Source organism: Pleurodeles waltl, chromosome 9, assembly GCF_031143425.1.
Source record: "Pleurodeles waltl isolate 20211129_DDA chromosome 9, aPleWal1.hap1.20221129, whole genome shotgun sequence".
NCBI lineage: Eukaryota > Metazoa > Chordata > Amphibia > Caudata > Salamandridae > Pleurodeles > Pleurodeles waltl.
This window is the reverse complement of record NC_090448.1, coordinates 464714936-464734692: the sequence shown is the minus strand read 5'-3', so window position 1 is coordinate 464734692 and position 19757 is coordinate 464714936. Positions and strand designations below refer to the sequence as shown.

The 19757-nt window shown below is 41.1% G+C and overlaps 1 protein-coding gene across 1 annotated transcript in view; it reads left to right on the top strand.

Moving 5' to 3' along the window:
• Window positions 1-19757, top strand: part of LOC138259506 (tumor necrosis factor alpha-induced protein 2-like) — a 197207-nt gene that overhangs the window by 93930 nt on the left and 83520 nt on the right. Inside the window, exon 2 of the mRNA XM_069207293.1 lies at window positions 12959-13084. Coding sequence (XP_069063394.1) covers window positions 12959-13084 — 126 coding nt within the window. The remainder of the gene's footprint in view (window positions 1-12958; window positions 13085-19757) is intronic.

Below are 19757 nucleotides of genomic sequence, written 5' to 3'. Positions count from 1 at the left end.
TTCAGCATTAGCTGAATCACAGAGGAATTGGTCTGGGTTTCCTTTTATGAATTAAATGCATGTTCTAGTAGGAATGTGGGGACCCAAAAACCAAGGGGCAACCTGGCAAATAGCCCTGGCTGCCCTTCCCTTGTGATGACCCTGCCTAGAGCTCAGCAGCAGAACCTGGAGAGACAGAAACAGAAACACTGCACCTTTAGATAATTTCCCATGACCTTTCCCAAAGGACCTGGGACAGCCAGAGCCAATAACAAGGTAGGAAAACCCCAGCCCAAAGGATCAGCCCAAGGGACATTGCAACCTTAACCTGAAATCTGGTGGGGAAGGGATGTAATGGCATAACATAAAGGGATCATAATGGCTCACCAGTCAGTGGACTAATTCACATATACAGGAGCAAACACTATACACCGAAGATGCTTGGTTTTATGCCCCAAGCTAAAAAAGGGGGTTTCCTGTGCAGGGATGGGATTTCTGTCCTGTAGGGATTCTAGGTGGTTAAATGATCAGAGGGCAGGTGGATGATTCGAAGGCTGTGAAGAGTTCAGAGATAATGGCATCACCAGCCCACCCTTAAGGGCCGAGGGGCCACACCTCCCGCCTTTTTCTCAACTTACAGAATGTCTGCCAGTTTGAGGAAAGTTCAGCCTGACAGACACTCTTTATGTTCAAGTCGGGCAGCCAGGTGCTATACATGTGCTAAATGCACAAGCACCTGCCTGCCTGAGGTGAACTTTGCTGGGCTGAAGATGGCACAGCACCTGTTCGGCGTGATCTCTTCAGCTTCAAAAAGTGCTTGGAGGTCCTTCCCCTCATGAAGAGGGGGAGGGTCACTGATAGCCACAGACCTTAGTATGTCAGGTTTAAGCCCTGATGTGCCCAAGGCAGAGTGTCTATCACTGACACCTTGTCACAGATTGAGGTGGGGTCCGCAACTCTCACTGACACATTCCACTCTGTGTAGAGGTAGGGACTGCTGCCTCGCCCCGATTTAGTATGTCAGTCGAGGCCTACATGCAGTTGTCAATCGAGGCCTTAGTGCTTTGATCAGTGCTTAATTTCACACATACCATGAGCATGGTTCCAGTCGCACTAGTGTTTGCAAACATCAGAAGATTGAGTTCAGTGTCATTTCAAGGCTGCTTATTTGTATGGCTTGGTACAAGGGGACTGAATACAGGGGTGTAACATAAGCTCTCAGAGCCCTGCAATGCAGGGGGGCACCTCTCCAGGAGCCCCCCCAACACTTCAGGCAGGCCCCTATTCAGGCTGAGGTCAATGAATATATGTGATATATGGGAATACAGGAGACCCTTATTCTATTCCGGGGGCGCATCATTTTGCATTACCCCATTGTTTGGCTGTGGAAGGACACTGAAGATACCAGGGCATAAATGGCAATAAATGTTTTTAAATAGCTCACAATGTTTAGGCTTGTAGATCAAATGAAGCAATGACTGTGAACTTGCGGCATCTGTAAATATGTTTATGTTCATGCCAAGGTTCTCTTTACACAGCTGTGATTATGCAATGCCTTTTACATTATGGTCACTCTCCATGTACAACTGTGCTGTTCCCTGTTTACACAATGATACTGTCTATGCAGTTGTGTTATTATATCAGTGATTGTCAATGCAGGTCTTTCATTATGTCTGACTAGGTCATTTAGATGTCAACAGGAAATTCACTAGGGGATCTTAATGCATGCATTTTATTGCCCAATGGACTCTCCATTTAGTTTTATCCTTGGTCCTCAGTCGTTGAAGTAAGATACTATGCCTGATTTCCTGTTCAGTTGTGTTAATATATAATTAATTTATAGTGCAGATTGAAACGTTGTTGACTCATATAGCCGGAATTCTGTCTGTACTTTCAGCAGGGCTTGATGCACGTGAAACTGGAATTAATTACTCAGTACTGGGGAAATATTTAAAGAAGCTATTTTATTGCATAAAGGTTATGTGTCCTGTTTCACTAACCTTGTTTATAGATGTGTCCTTGGACGGTGTTGGTGTCACTAGTTAATGATCATTCAAGTAAGTTTGTTTTGTTTGTCCTCAATTTATAAATGGCCTATATTAGTTAAGATTACCCAAGCCTTAGACCACATTGAATATGAGAGCATTGACTGCTCAACAGCTTTCCTGCTGACTCTGAATAATAATATGCTTCATAGTGTAAACATCTACATGATTATCCATGGTCCTGATAAGGGCAGGCCTCTGATCAGGTCAGGGTTCTAGTTTTCTCCAGATTCTGTTTGCAGAAGGGTTAAGATTATGGCAATGCCAGGGTACTGATTATAGCAGGGCTCTGACTATGCTGGGGGTCCCATTATCCCATGATTCTAAAATATCAAGGCTTTGATCGTGGCTGGGTTCACATTGTGCTCGGGTGTGAATTAAAACACTTCGAAATCTAGCAGTGCTTTGATTATCTCAAATGTCTGATTAAGCCAGACATTTTTTTAATAGGAGTATGTTTCTGTCATGGTTTCTGGATATATGCGTCCAGCCGTTACTTAACACTTCCAATCCCTGAGCTGATTAGTTGTCCTTCCTGAAGCGGTGGTCTAGAGATAGACTAGCAACAGATACACTATTGCCTGTTCTAGTGCCTTTAAGAATAGCCAATATAGCCCTATCTCACATGAAAATAATGTTGTTTCTTTTTACAGCCTTGCATCATCAGATTGCATGCAATCTCAGAGGTCTACGCTGTGTTCTAAAAGCTTGCATGAAAAACTCCCCTGTCCCTTTCTTTCAAGTGGCCTTCTCCTTACTGTCCTGCTTCTGCAAGCCTCCTCTCTCTGAGCACAGCCCACTTTATCACGTGCATCTTTTGGATAATCTGCAAATTGCTTAAAAAATCACCTAACCTTCTTTGGAAGCCATATACACGCTATCTAATTATATCTAATGTTTTGTGTCATCTAATAATCCCACCAATCATTTGCATAAACTAACTCAAACCACTCCCCCTCCACTAATGATGAGACATAACTCCTATTAATTCAATCCACCAGAAGAGGCTAGAGTAAAGGCATGACATGGTTTATTGAGAGCACAAGACTGAACCCAATAACCTCAGGATTCATCAGACACCTTCAGTTCCAGAGCAGCGTGCTTCCTGCTGTAAAACATTTCAATGCCTCAGAGATAGCAAGCAGTATGCAAATTAAATTACAATACAGTACAATATAAAAGACGTTTGTTAATTCCAGGGCTCTAAAAAGGGTAGGTCTGTGAATGTGACAGCACTCTCAGTACACTAGGGTTCTGATTATGCCAGAGTTGTTATCATGGCAGGGCTTGGCATATGTAAGAGGTCTATCGATATCAGGGCTCTGACTCCATACTGTGTGTGTGTATGTAGTATGTTCCATAGTAAGTTCAATGTTATGCCTGTGCTAAAATTCTTATGTTTGTTTCTTATTATGGGCCTCTGAGTTGGAACCTCTTTATTGTTCAGGCATAGCAAACAGCTACACTGCATGCTGTTACTTTGGTCCTGATTTAGGACTTGATGGATGGAATACTTGTAATATGGTGGACGGGATATCTGCCATGTTTGTGACGGAGTATTCTCCTCCGCCAATCTCTAAATCTGGCCCTTCGTCTTTAGAGAATGTTGCTTGTTTTATGTCAGAATTTCGAGCTCACAAATAGCATAGCCACAATATTAACATCTCTCAAAGGGAAAGAGATATAGGTAAGCAGAAAGTTTCTATTCTTAACTCCAAATTGTTGTACCTTAATGCAATATATGTAGTCAAGATGCTATATGTGAGGTTAAAAAATAATAAATCTATACATAATTGTATAAACTTAACTTCATGTTATTTTTGCTTTTGACATTCTGGCTTCTATATTTTTGTAGTGCAATACCTAAAAACTCACCATTCTGTTGGAATACCAAGCTTGTGATGCTGCCAGTGGCTAAGCAGCTATCTGTGGATTCAGGACACAACCAATATCATTTCATCTTCTCCACGTCAGAGACCTATGTGTTCTTGAGCAAATCGCTTCATTTATTTGCAAGGTTCAATTACCTGCTGCAATTTTGAGTCCTAAACCTTTCTATTGTACACCAAATCAATTACTGGCTATTTATATTTTACGGGAAATTAACTCTTCCTATTAAAGTCAGTCAATATTTTGAGTGCTTTGCACAAATATAAATGTTAGTTGGTTAACAAGTTGAACTTATTTACTTCTGCCAGTTATTCATCAGTTCTTGGTAGGTGTAAACTGTTTTACAGATGTGGAGCCCTCCGTCACAGATGCAGACATCTCTGCACAATTATTTTGGGACATTACTGAACGTCATAATGCATGGTTATACTTGGATGTTTGTGAACACCCTCAAGTTACTTTTCCGAATATTTACTAACATCTCACATTATCCTTTCCATTCAGGAAAGTGTCAGATCTTTATTTCAGCCAAGGGCTGGCATACATCCATGCCCAGGGTGCGAAGAGAGGTGAATTATCCCTAAATCAGTAGAGGTGTAGAAAAAGGCAAACATGCTTTTAAAGGATGCCCTCGTTTTGACAATGCCACTACTGCAGTCCCCAGCCATTGTTGCACATCCAGGTGTATCCGAAAGTAGAACCTGCAGTTCCAGCAGTGAAGCAGGCAAACAGATAGTATCAATTATGAATTTACCCTGGTTTGCACAACAGCACATATACAGGAAGTGACTGTGGACTATTTTCACTGGTTCAGTATAACCACTGAGATGCTAGAATCCTGGGACAGGTAATCTAGGACCGTCCCACCAATTGTGGAAGACTGACCTTCTTTCACAGCATATGTGCTTTTGTGGATGCCCGTAATCCCCTAGAGACGTTCATTGCCAAATAGCTGCACGTCTTCTGCATGGTTGCAACTTCCCCCTCCCATCCCTTGGTGCAGTGGATCAATAGTCTGGAGGCTTTCAGCTAGCTGCCAACTTTTCCTCTCCCACTTCAACTACTATTAACTATCTCGTCTACAAACTGTCCACGATTCCATCTAGGCAACTTTAGCAATCTGCACTGACTGTAGTTGGTATAACAATGTATTTTCAAGCTTCTGTGCATCACTTTCAAGGCACTTTCCACCCTTTCTTTAATCACATTTAAAGTTTCCCCTTGCATTTCATTCCCCGAGTAAAAGATAACAAATGTTATGTAAGTACTGTTTTAAGATTTATGCAATCCTCAGCTTGGGTCATTCGAAGGTAGGGATGAGGTGAGGCGGCAAAGTGGGCTTACTAGAGAGGAAAGGAGAGGGGACAAGATTGAAGTATGAAAGAAAGTGACTTCTGGTTTCTAGTATCTCATCGGAGTCAGTGTCAACAAAGCAATAGCACTTTGTACATAAAATTAGAGGAATGTTATTGATTTCTCTTTTTGGTATGGAGAGGACATAATTATTTTATTTCTGCATCATGCCCAGGATTACCACAAACAATGCATTAGTAAGCACGCACACATGTGGTAACCTAGCTCTCAATGAAAAACCACACCGCATATCAACATTTCCAAATTGCAACAATCTGTAAATGACGGTCATTTTTTTAAATACCCGATTTTCTATCACAACCCATCCCTACTTCGTAAAACATTATAGTGACATTCAGTTAAGGCGTACTTCAACCCTAATAATTTTTTTAACGTAATCAGAGTATCTACATTCCTGGTCATAACAGCCTGCAAAGCTTAATTTTCATTTTTCGCAATTAAAAAACGATATTGACAGATAATAATCTGAGCGTTTCATAATCAAAAGCATAAATGATTTTCCCTCTGTGTAGGAATTGCGGTTAAGGAACGAGGGAAACTGTTCCTTTCCCAATGTGTTGTCGTGTGATGAGTTGTAACAGCTGCAGAATATCATATGTCCCCAACTTGACATGCTTCAGCCGGAGCTGACAAACCCAGCCAAAAGACTGCCCACTGCAGAAACGTTGTTTAAAGGATTCGTAAAAGTTTTACGATGCTGAACGTATTCAATGTAATATATTGTCCGGGTATCAATATTTCTTAATTCCTACATATTAGACTGAAATGCCTAATCTACGAAAGGGTTTTCCAATCTATGGAAATGTGTTTTATGGGCCATGTTACCTCTTTACAGGACCAGTGGAATTATATGACTCTCCATAGTATGCAGCAGCATTGACAATGTTATGCAGCAAACACATTCAAATTATGCATTAGTTATGCATTGCCACTTTCCTTTAAAACAAATTTACAGAATAGCATAGAACATTTCACCTCATTCATGCACATATTTCACTAGGTGGTAATTTAAGAATCAGTGCATGGAACCATCAAAAGAGTTGCAACATATTTGTGATTGTTTTAAAGTCTGAGTATCCTGTTGAACTAACTGCAGCGTTAAAAATAGTGTCTTTGATGTGAACATGAATTTGCGTTAATAGTAAAAAAAAAAAGAATCAAAAAAACAATAAGACGCAAGTAATTCTACCCACCCTGATCAAGTGCGTTTAAGTGCTTAGGGGTTTTGTTTTCAGATGCAAACAAATGCCTTACCCCTGTCTAACAAAACATGGATGCTTACATTAAATGGGCACCTTTCTTTAGGGCTAATTTCAGCAATGACCTGCGAAAGCTGACTATTTACTACTTCACAAAGTGTCTGGTTTGGCATTCCACTGTGTGAAGCAGTGTTAATAGCTATGGATCAGTTTGAGCTAGAAACACAATGCTTTTGTTAAAATTTGCCTAGTGGGCACTCAAAAGCGTGTTATGTGGTGAGAATTGGCAAATTCACTTTCAAGCTTAAAATATGAAGGCTATATAATCTTGTTGCCATAGCTATATCCAATAGCAGAAACTCTGAAGAGCAAGTGATTTTAATAGGCTGCCATTATAATAATGACTGGGGCATGAAATTTACTGAAACACAACTTGAGTTTTGGATAGCATTATCTTTAAGGTCTATACAGAGCTTTCCATCTTTTACAAAGCAGGTGCAATGTACAAGAAACCTATAATGGCACTACTGGTTAGGCCACTATAAGGGCACTGCTGATCCTTTGTCCATTGTATCGCAACTCTCTGTTGTAATGGAATTTCACACTTAACGGAAACCCTTGTCTAGTGTCCCTGCCGTGCCACGGCAAGGAACAGGGATTGCAAGTAGTGCAATGAGCATTTCATGTCTAGTGTATGTGATTGACCCACCATGCCAGGGACACTGAACGGGGGCCACTGCCACACCCTACCACTGCATGACATTGACCACGCCACAACATGCACTTCGCCTCCCATCATGCTCTACAATCCCCATCATTCCACTATTACCCCAAAGCCATATTACCTCACAAAACCATATACAGTGCAAACACTACTTTTACACTGTTTTCAAGCAAAACACTTCCACTTGCGACATTGCAATGCTATATGATTCTGGTCTCAACACTGCACCGTGCAGCATTAATATTCCATAGCAACAATAATCTTCTTCCTCATAACTACACTTAGGATGCATCTTCATATTCACCAAATTAAACTATTTTTTTATTTTAAAAGTTAGGTTTTTTGGTTTTCTCAGTGTTTGTTAAGTCTGACTAGAGTGTGAGCAGAAAGACTTGATCAGTAAAAAGTAGTAGCAGTGTACTTTCCCTGTTGCATTGTAGCTTTCTAAGTGCCTGAGTAAATGGTACATTATATCAATATGTAGCATGAGACTGGACTACCTAAGCATGTGATCAAACAGTTTTGACACATTGTACCATTCATAAACTACAACTCTGTTACATGCTTGTGAAAGAACATTAGTGGCGGCTCGCCCATGAGGGCCTTCAAGCGTTTTCCACCTCACCTTTTTGCCATTTCAGTTTGAATGTGAAGCTGTCTTTGCACAACAGCTTCAAACTCTCATGCTGGTAGGGCAAACAAATATACTTAAACTGTGCATGTCTTGATTGCGAGGAGACCTCCACTGGCCTGTGATGTCCAGTTTGTGTATTTACAAACCTGCATGGAATGAGCTAAGGCAGACCTTCAAATGGGACTTATAGCTATTTAAAGGAGTGCTACTTCTCACCAATCTAACTAATGACAAGGACCATTATCATACCTGCAGTGTAATTGATAAAGCATTGCCTATAAGGTCCTATAATGTAATTCATACTGTATGTGTGTCTCCTGTCATTGCAAATGTAACAGGTTTGACCAAGTCAGAGCTGTCCATGGTGGTCCTGGGAAATGTTGTGCACATGTGGGTGAGATTGTGCGTGTCATGTGAGAGAGGATGAGCCAGAGCACACAGGTGAGAGCGTTTCTATGATTGCACATATTATAATGTAACATGTACATGTATGACTGGCCGGACTCAGGAAACAAAAGCAGCCCTGGCAAAATTGCTCAAACTAGCCTTTGTCTCTTTGCACAATTTCTCTCTTTTTATCCATCCAGCCATTCTCTCCCCTCTTCTCCCTCTCTGATGGCTTTCTCTCTACCGTAATCTCCCTCCCTCTCTTTCTCCTAGTGCCTGCAGCAATTAACCACAACCTGTGGAAAGTGACAGAGGCACCAGGATCTGCCATGAGCTTTTCAAACCAGCCTGTAAGGGCTCAGCCCACTATGGAAATTCCTGGTGGAATAAAAGGCTGGTGCTGCCCCAACTGTGTGTGTGTGGACATGCATTGGTATTTCTAGAAGGAGAGCCAGGTGTGGGCTGTGCACCACTTTCATTTGTTCTATCCCTCCCCCTTTGAGTCCTGCCACCAAAGCTGTTCAGTGTCACAGAAAACAATTAGAAAGCATGCCTTGCCACACAGATTATGATGTCCTCTCACCTTTTACTACAAATAAGTGGTTGAATAAATATATAAGATTACATGTTTACTTAAAATGTTGAAACATAACTTTATAGATATCTTTTTTTACATGCACATAGATAAAAAATGCATATAAATTCATATGCAAATATTGTAAACAAATATGCACACATTTATTTATATGCACAGACATGCACGTGCACACAGCCCTTCAAGATCACACTTTTGAGTGTGGCTTCACAAGTCTTATCTCTAGCCAAATGTCTGAAGTGAAACACATTCCCTGATTTTTCTAATGTTAGAGTGGGAAAAGTAAATCGAACCCCTATGAAGTTCAATACCTTCCCTGCTGTTGCTCAGAATGTGTGGGAATAGTAAATTTACCCCCCTCAGGGGACCAACAGTTCCCTTAATGTTGCTTAGATTGGAGTGGGAATAGTAAATCTAACCCTCTAAAGTCCAACACTTTACCTACTGTTCTCCTGAGCTTTATTGGAGTCACCTCAGGACCAGCCAGGAGTAGAATCCCTTGGATTGCGGCAGGAAGGGATCTAGCTTGGCCTCAGGGCAGTGGTGATTCAGCAGGCACCTTTGAGGGTGCACAGCTCAGACTCGAGTTCCAACGGTCTCCCAGAGATGGCTGGGTGTACAACTGTGCATGGTGCAGAGAGGTGGGGCCTAGCCCTGACCTGCCTAGGGAGGTTTGCCGCCTTAGGGGAGCCACACTGCAGGCCACAGCCCACAGTAAGAGAGGTATGATGGTTGGAGACAAAGTCTCAGTGACTCTGCTGCTGTGTGTTCTGCCCTGGCAGAAGGTGACGAAGGGGTTATAGAGAGAAATGTCAGCAGTTTAACTCACAAAGGCTTATTTTGCCTCATCCTGTGCCCTGCTGTTGGGGTGGGACTACAACCCCCAGCACTCTCTAGAAGCCCACTGCAAGGTGGTGAGGGCCAAGCTGAACTCGTGCTTATAAGCTTTTCATGAGTCCTGCGGCACAGGAGTTTATCTTGCTTCATTTTGTGTCCCGCTGCTGGGTTAGGACTGCATCCCCTAGCAGCCTCTAGAAGCATGCATTAAGGAGAAGGGGGCTCTGCTGAGCTTATGCTAATATGTGCTTAGTGAGTCCTGTGGCACAGGATAGGAAGAGGCAGGGCCACCCCCCTTGGCTCTGTACGTGGACAATGTCTGGTGAACATCGGTGTTCTAATTGTGCAGGGCTTTACCTCTGTTCATGGCAGAATCTTGTCCTTATTATACACCATTTTGAGATGGCTCTTTATTATGAGCAGGAGAAAGGCAGCCGGTCATGGAGCTAGGAAGGAACCTAGGTCTGCCTGGAGACTGAATATTGCACTTAACAGGACATTGACAATTTGATAGTGGAGGACATCCTTAATAAAAAGGAGATCTTTGACGGTGGCACAAGCACCGAAGGCCTCAAAATCTAAGCTAGCTCGATTTTTTAAAAGGAAGTCCAATTACATCTGGACAGCTGTTATTAATTCCTCCTCGGCAAATTTACAAGTAGCAGAAGAGGTAGGGGCTTTGTCTTCTTCCATTCCGCATGCCACTCAGCCAATCATTACAAATTGGTAGATTTAACGGGAAGCTTCATCAGCCACTCAACCCACTTATCTGACCTCAGTAGTCTCTTCTAATTGTCATACTCCACTACCTGACTTGGACGAAGAAGTAGATTGACTGGGAATGTCTGTCTTGGGACCTTAATGTCTGGGGGATATTAAAGCTACTGTTGATAGTTAAAGATACAAATTTAATATCGTAAGGCATCTTATCTCTGTTTTGAAATTGAAGGTGATAAATTTCCTAGAACTAAATAATGTCTTGGCTGAGAAATCCTCCACATGTCAGACCAGTAACTATCTACTTCACCAATTAGTAGAGCCTGCCTGCCCACCACGCCTGCCCAACTCTTTTACAGGGAACAGTCATGTGATTCCTGTTGCCGCCCTCTATTTACCCCAAGATATCATTGTCCATAATGGCTTGAGCTCTGGGGGAACTGGTGCAGCGAAGAATGATACACCTGTTAACATTGAGGCCAGAACAAAGGAAGAATCAACCCTCACACGCCATTCTGCCCCGGGCTTGCTAGGGTATACATCTGTTCCACACACTCTAAGCAAAGGTCATTCAGTGCCCTCATTAAGGAGGTAAACTTGTGCACATTTCCCCAAGCTGTTCAACTGGACCTTCCACCTGAGTGCCCACCCTCTGTGGTTGTATTGGTAAATGTACTCCCCCTTAAGTCAAACAGCAGCGAAAATTATCGATTACCTAAAAACATGAGTCACACTGGCTGACAGCAAGAGCAGGTGTTGATGTGAGCATTTTTGCACAAATCAACATGGTACATAGAGTGTGGTGGGTTGGACATATCCCTAAAACTCTTTATGGCGATTGTATAGTGATCAATTTCAACAATAGTTGGACTGCAGGTAGAATCTTTGCCTCTTTTGAGGGTAAGGAAGGTCCAAATGTGCGTTTGAGGTGCGGCCACTGGGGATTTTTTACAGACCAGACAATATGCATAATAATTTGAATCTGAGTATTCCTTGGCATTTCCCATCTGTGCTGAGTTACGGACAGTATGGGCCTCACCGTAAACCAACTAAGGCAACTGTTTCCACCCTTCCCCTCTCAAACAGAGTTTATGCTCTTAACATACTTGAAGGAGTGACTGGAATACTTCCTATTATTTGCAGTGCTGCAATCTTCTTGCAACGAGGGGAACTTATTCTTCTCTTGTAGCTACAGATGCCGTTGATCAGCTTAGTATTTTGTCATGGAATGTTGCTGGGTGTGACAAGAAGGTCAGTGATCAGAATTGGCTGGATTTTATCAGGCAAGATAACATACTGGCCCTTCAAAAACATGGTCAACTAGAGACACACCCTTCCTAGATGGCTTTGTTCACTTTTTTACCCCTCCTATGCCATCGTCTTCTGGACTGACCAAGGAGGGGCAGTGTGTATTTTAATGTCACAGACCTTGACCTGTCTAATGGAAATGTTAGAGAGAAACACCCCTAATTTAGGAGCGCCCCTCCTTACTTTTCCTGACAAAACAAATCTTGTGGTTTTAAACATCTATAAACCAAATTGTTAGTCTGCCCACTCTGATATCACTTCTATTAGTTTGATGCTTGAGAAATCTAAGATGTGTTCCCCAGCGCCCGGTTCATGTTTTACGTTTTTTATCCTAATAGTGGTTATGGGCGACTTAAGTATCCATCCTTTATACTGAACGTGCTGGGACCAACCTATAAGATATGCTGAAGGAGCCCTACACACTCACTTTAGTAGTGGCTGAGAGGGCCCCTTCCAGTATGGATAAGCCTTGGTGCCTCCGGCACCGCAGGGGCTGCGCGGGCCTCTGTTACACCCCTGATACAACCCCCACAAGTTCAGTGAAACCCCCTTACGTTTGCCTCCTAGCAACTGAATAGACTGAAAACCACTTAGATTGGAGACTGCTAATTCAAAGAAGTAGTAAGAGCTGCCAGAATACCAAATATGCTTGATCGATTGGGTTTTGGGTTGGGGAGAGCAGGGGAACTTGAAATATGTATTTGTCAAGTGGCAAACCATTCATTGAATTGTGGTCACCGCAATCACTTTATTTAAAATGGCTTGCATAACTTATAAATGTCGTTACGGGGATGGAAAGGATCAACTGTTGGACATACTCAGATTATAAGTGCCCCCTTATACTACCTGCTACTATAATTAAGGTATCCCAGGTTGTACCACTTTTACATTATTCCCAATGGTTAAATGGAGCTCCTGAGTCTTCATCCTGCAGCTTTGGAATGAGCTGCCAGGAACCTGAGGACATAAAACATTATTAATGGATTTTAAGGTTGCTCAGAGTGGGGATAACAGCTGCAACATTTCCTTCCGGCTGAATATTTATAGGTAATATCATAAAACTGCAAAACACAAAAGTGTATAAATAAGGTATAAACATGAAATTACATTTTCATAATACTATTTATAACCATGTTGTGTTTTTATATTTTTGTTTCACAGGCCATTTTTTAAATTGTTGTTTTCTTCCGCAACCATTGAAGTTGTTATGAAGGATTAGGCTCTTCTTGTGCTTCTTTTGACAGGCATTTATCCTTCTTTCACACGCAGGGCCTTACGAAGATGTAAAGAAAAGACTTGAAAGACACATCCTGCAACTCTTCTGTGTCGCAAGTTCATCTTCAGATCAGCTGCCAGAAATTACTATTATTGATGAGCCTAGGAGATCAATCACAGGTAGGTCTGATATTTGTTTCGGCTTAAAAATGCAATGGCTGTTATTAGCACCTTTGACTGGATGACCCTACCAAAGTAAGCACTGTCATATCCCTGGAGCTGAAGTAGGCGGTGAATGTATTCTACACCTCTTGCCATATACAAATATTCGGATTATGAACACTCCTGAAACAATCATAGTAGCGGTTGGGGAAAACATACAACTGTAATAATTGACAACTATCATGCAGATTTTCATTATTTAGTATGTATATAATATATATGTACTGCAATTGAGGTATTTGGTGTACTTCAGTAGTCCACTGCGAGGTCACAGTGTTTATGTTTGAGCACCTTGACGACCCAAAGGGACTATACAGGTGCACTATGCACATGAAAAAAGTGTTGTCCACAGTTAATATATAAAACTTTACAATGTAGCGTTTTTGACAAACCAAATGGGTTGCATTCTACAGGACAATATGGAATTGGAAGGCAAATAAATACGTTTTCATCAATGAATAAGGTGAAAGGGGAGTGGCAATTTTTCATATTATATTCATAACACACGAGGAAGAATGAATAGATTAAGTATTTTATTGAATATTTGTGTCAAGGACCAATTATTTTTCATCACGATCGATGATGAAAGAAGTCATTTTTGATTCATTTCACAGTAGCTTCCAGAAAAGCCTCAATTTATACCCTGCGTTTATTAGAGGAGCAGTGACCCATAATTAGCAGATAAGCTGCTGAAACTACAAGGTTTTTCCATATTTTTCGAATTTTAAGAGAGATCAGAGGTTTATGTGCTTCAATCGTTCTTTTTACAGACCCAGACCTACTATCTTGTCATCTGCTCCCTTCAGTTGCTATTGGTTAGAGAAATATGAGCACTCATACATTTCCAGTTTATGAATGATCAGCTTTGGGCAACTGGCTTGCTATGCTGTTTCAAAATATCACTAGAATCCCAATGCTTGTGAATGTTTATATTAAAGAGCCCCCATGCCCTCTCACCTTTTTCTGTTTTGCTGTCCCACCTTCAGATGCCATCCGAGAGATATGTGCCATGTATAGTGAGACATATGCAGGTGATATAAGATTTAGAGAATTTACAGTATTTCTGATTTATGGAATAAATCAGTACTTCATGGTATTTATTTTGCTGTCTAAGGCTATATCATAGCTTATTTCTTATCGACAGTTCCTGATTCAGCTATTCCATTCTGGGACCTTCAAGTCCTTTACAGAGATCCTTATTTAATTCAGTATGTCTTGCTCACCATTTTACAAATACCCGCAGCTGCAGGTTTTTTTTGATTCACCAACCTCTGAAGTACACTTTTAGTCTGTTTTCCATTTATTTTATTTTATGCAATTGTCTACGTTCAAAAATGTCCATCTTTTTTTAAATCTTTTCTTGAAAATTGCCTACCCCAGTGGAGCATGAAATGGTCTGATATGTTAACTACAGTAATCCAAAACGACCTTTTTATGGATCCACTTTTATGTGTGTACTTTGCTTCTTCCTTTTGACTATGATTGTATTCACTCTGTTTACTATTGAGGATATAGGCTGTAATGTATTGTGTAATAACTTATTTTTTTGGAAGGATTGTCTAAATGAATTAGAGGTACATTAATGGCTTTATGTTTTTTTTTTATCTAGTACTGGTATATTAGAAAGGGTTTAAAAAAGTTAGCTATAAATTATTCAATGGAGGCACAGGGGAAATGTATTTTCAGCTCTTGCCTAAGGAAAATAGCAGCTTCTCCTACGGCAGAGGTATTGAGAAAATAAAGCACATTTTATATGTCTTGGCAAAGTGTTTATATTCTAAAATGCACTTTTTTGCTGTGTGATGCTGTACAATGTGATATGTGTCTTAGCTGCTTGGTGCTTGGTGTTCTGTTTGAAAGGATTATTTTATATAGGGCTTGTAATGTTTTCATGTGAGAAGCATGGTTAATCCTACCTTTGTAATCAGTTTAAAATATTGATGATTCCCTAGAGGCATAATGGAGAACTAATCACCCATTTAGGGGCCAGGAACAGAAAAATACCTAAATGGTCTCAAGTGTTTCTTGATATCTCTAGATGCGGCCAACCCCTATTACACACAGCCAAAGGCCATGCGCGGCATGTGGTTGGGTGGTTATAGGGGTTGGCCTGTGGCCAACCCCAGCTGCGCTCAACCAAAGACCATGTGTGGCGGTGGTTGGATTAACGTATAGTAATGAAAATTACTATACGTTAAAAAAAGCATAGAAATTCACTGAAAAAAACAAAGGTTACAGGGACCCTACAGTTTGGAAATAGAATTTGAAAAAACATAGAAATTCACTTAAAAAATCAAAGGTTACAGGCATGTTATAGTTCTGTTCCCATTTTAAATGTAGAAAACCATCGAAATTCACCTGTTATAGTTAGAGTTATCGAAAGTAACTATAATTCATGCCCTAAGCTAAATATAACTCACGCCTTCGCCAATTCCACCCTTGATTAAATGTCACACCTAAATAGGGGAAGGATGCTACCTTGCTTATGGCCTTACCATTGAAAAGTATAGGTCTTGTTTTATGATTCAATTTCCCATACACCATATAATGGGTTTTTGTGACGCTGTTGTTAAGGCCTAAATCCCCCTTAGAATTTACAAATAAGTCAACCATAACTTTGACGATTCGCAGTACACGCCTTTAAGACAGCCTCATCCACGCACATTAAGGAAGGGACAAAGGATGATTTTATTTTAGGCATGTCCTTGCTATTCACAACTAGATGATGACTAAGGCCATTGATATATAACAAGAACAAAATGTAGGCCAAAACACACCCCTGCCTGACCCCACACAGTAGATCAAACGAGTCTGAGCATTCCCCACCCACTCCATACCTAATTGATGCCTTGGCTTCAGAATGCTAATCTCTTAGGAGCTCAGCCAGGGAAGGTGACAACCCTATAGTTACCAAGTTGTGCCGTAACTTAGACCTAACTACATGATCAAATTCACAACTAAGGTCCATAAATGCTAGAAATAAGGATCCCTGCTTTGCTACCACATCTTTACCAATTATAAGATTACGATTTAGGCATTGCTCCATGGTGCCCTTTCCTAAAGCCATACTGTGCCAGGCTCAATATATTGTTAGCACAGACCCATTCTTCTAATTGACAACTCAGGGGAGATAAATGTGGCAATATCCTCTGGCACAGCCGTACAAAACTGTTTCCCATTGACAGCCGGCCAAAAACTCATTGAATCCCCTATGTTACAGGTAGTTACTAACTTCTCCCAGGATGCCTATTTTAAATCGGCCTTCCTTGCCCTAATAGCCTCCTTGTACATTCTCCTTGCTATCTTAATATCTTCCAGGTTATGGGAGTTTGAGTTTAGTACCCATAGTAGCTGTCTTTCTGCCTCCCTGCAAGCCTTATTAAACTAACCCATACCCTTGGGTATCCTCCATACAGCCATTTTCCTCATAATATAATTGGCTGCGGTACCAAGGTCTTGGAACGCCAGCAGCACTGAATTGGGTGGTGGATAAAAAGAAAATAAAAGGTCAAGAAAAATATCTAAATTTAACTGTTTCCATCAATCTCGAAATGGATAAACTACGCCACTTTATCCTCAGGCCTTTATCCTGAAGGGTCAAATCCCGGAGGCCAGGGACTACTACTAGGCTATCTCGAATGGGGAGGGCCGACCTTGCAGTGATAGGATTGAGGTCTCTGTAACTCAACAGGAGGACTTGCACCGGGCTAATAATATCTACAAGAGACCGGGAAGCGAACAAGTAGTCGATTGTGGAACCCTTCTTTCTACCCACAAAGGTATGGTAATGGGGTGATTAATCAGCCCTTGGAGACATCAGATTATATAGCCATGCGCCACCCAATGCCTTCCATAGTCTTCTACCTCTAAAATCTGAGGATTGCAAGTCTCCGCCCGACAAAGAGTTACTATGTTAATTGCGCCCCATTTTAGCATTGAAGTTCCCTCTCAGAATAACTTTAAAACCCTTCAAAAAGCTGAGCGATCTAGTCTCAAGAATTTCAGTTACCTGAAAAAGAACTCAATCTGGTAGCTGGGGTCCCTTACTGAATTGTAAAAAATAATTTAAAAAAAATTTCACTCCTTGGGTACTACCCCCAAAGAGATCTGGATCCCAGCATGTTTAAGGGCAACAGGGAAAAATCAGAGATTTGTTGCTACATGAACCATTGTGGCCAGGCCCCCATGGGCCCTCCCCCCGTTAGTGGGTGTTGTGGCAATGCAGAAGCATTCATAACCTTCCCATATAATCCTATAGTCCATGTCTCATGCATCATTACTACCTCATAATTTGTAACCATGTTTACCCATTCAGGGTCCTGACACTTGGACCTTGCCACGCTATATTCCAGCTGAGAATCTTCAGTGTTGGACCTAAAGGTTCAACTGTTCCAATCTGCGTCACCCCCTGTGGGATATCGGATACAAAAGATATCAATCCTAATATATCCAGGGCCACATTCCAATGTTAACAAAGGAAGAAATCTATTAAACAGAGGCAGGTGGGGGTGTTCTATAGATCCTGCACTCCCCAAAATCTGGGCTTGGGGCTTAGGTTGCAAGTGCCCATAGAAGTAGCTAAGTGGGTAAAGTCAAATCCCCATTCCATTTAGCGGGGGCACCCTGGAAGCACAGACCAACCGACTTGCAAGTAATGGCAATTTAAAATTGATAACAATGCAGTCCCCACTTGTAAACTTCACTGCTGGACCAACCCTCTTTACAAACAAAATATCACAGTACTCCCTGATACTGAAATCCATGTGTCGGCATAACCAGTGGCAAACCTTGTTCTTCAGTTTGGTGGCAGTTTCCAGATTACCTGTGGTACCCCTGTCATGGCGGTCAACAGTAGGTAGTTATAGTTAGGACCTAGTTTCCATAGGAAAAGCATTTTTTGTTTTGCAAATAACTTTGGGGCTGTTTGGAAATTATTCACGAAATCTTCAAAACTAATATGACACTTATTTCAGCTACTGTCTTCAAAGATTTGGGTTGATTTTTTAAGCAGGGGCCAAGAAAAAGGGGGGGCGGCAAAACACATTTTCCCCATGCAAATTCCCATGAGGATTTTGAACACTACTATATCCCGAACCACTGGACGGCATTACACCAATTTTGGCAGAAAGCTAGCTTTTGGTCAAGAAAGCGGGGTTTTTGTGATTTTGTGTGAATCCATTCAATAGTTATAGAGATATGAAAGGAAAACATACATATCTAGGGACACAGAGGCTCCTCAAATCCCAGAGATATTGTGCTGAGATCAGATTGGCTGCCACTACTTCAACCAGGAAGTGCTGGCAGCCATTTTGAGACTCAGCTTTAGTGTAAGTACCTATAACCAGTGCCCCAAGGTAGCTATAACTAGCACCCTTGCCATACACTGCTAATTACCGCACATGTAACACCACTCCACTCATGAGAACTAAAATGTCAATGAAACATTAGCAGTCAAATTATTTAGGAGAAAATTGTGCAAGGCAGAGGTGCGAGTAATAGTTACCTTAGGACAAGAGTTATAGTTACTTGAAATAATTCTAACTGCTGAATTTCTAGGGTTTTGTATGAGTAAATTCAGAACCTAACTATAACGTCCCTGTAACCTTTGGTTATTTCACTGAAAAAAATATATAAAACCAAAAAAGTTCTAAATGTAAGTGCACAACTAATGGTGTGGAAGCATGCACAATGAACACTATAACTCACACCTTGCGCCATGTTTTCATTTTTGTTGTCCTTTTTATCACATGCCATTATCAAAGTGGTGTTCCGAGCATATTAAACTAATAAATGCACATTCACATATTCATTATTAGAATGCTAGTGTCAAATTTCTGTTTTTCACCACAGTTCAATGCAATTGACAAGAGAAAAGCACATTTCGCCGATTAACATATTGCGTGTTACATTTACTTAACATAAGGAAACAAGGGCCATATGTACGAACACATTTTCCCATAGACACAGGATTGGTAAAACCGTTTGATGCATCTGGCTCGAAGTCTCCTAATAGTGAGGAGGCCTGTTTGGTATGATTGTAACTTACTTCACCGATTTAAGCCCTATAATCCTGTTTTCACATTAGAAATCTTTTTTAAAATAAACATTGACATAATCCATATGTGTAGAGTCTACTATGCAGTTTATTGTCATTTCAGCTGCAATCATTTGAGTTTTTGCTGGTCATTCTGAAAACGAGTCTGGATTTTAATTTCTGATAGTGCAACAAACCCCTCATTACATCTTACACAAACAGTTAGTAAAATTCACATAGTGTTCACCTTTAGGGTCTCATTCTTATGGTTTATTCACTGTGTTTAGTGATAAGGTGCATGCAGAGTTAGCTGACCACAGCTTAGTCGATATAAGGCTGAGGAAAGGCTTACTTGAAAAGACTGATGATATTTCACAAGAAATTGGTTTGGTATTTGTGTAGATTGCAGGATATTGCAATGGTGAACTGGCAGAGTGAGGACTCTGTTCAAGATTTAGAATGAGTGTTTTGGGAGGTTTCGGATTAAACTGTTGTAGTGTTCAAACGTGCTGAGTTATTTAGCATGGAACGCTTTAGATTTCCTCTCCACTCATAATGGGGCCTTCTCTGAAACTAAAGTTGGCACAGTGGACTAAA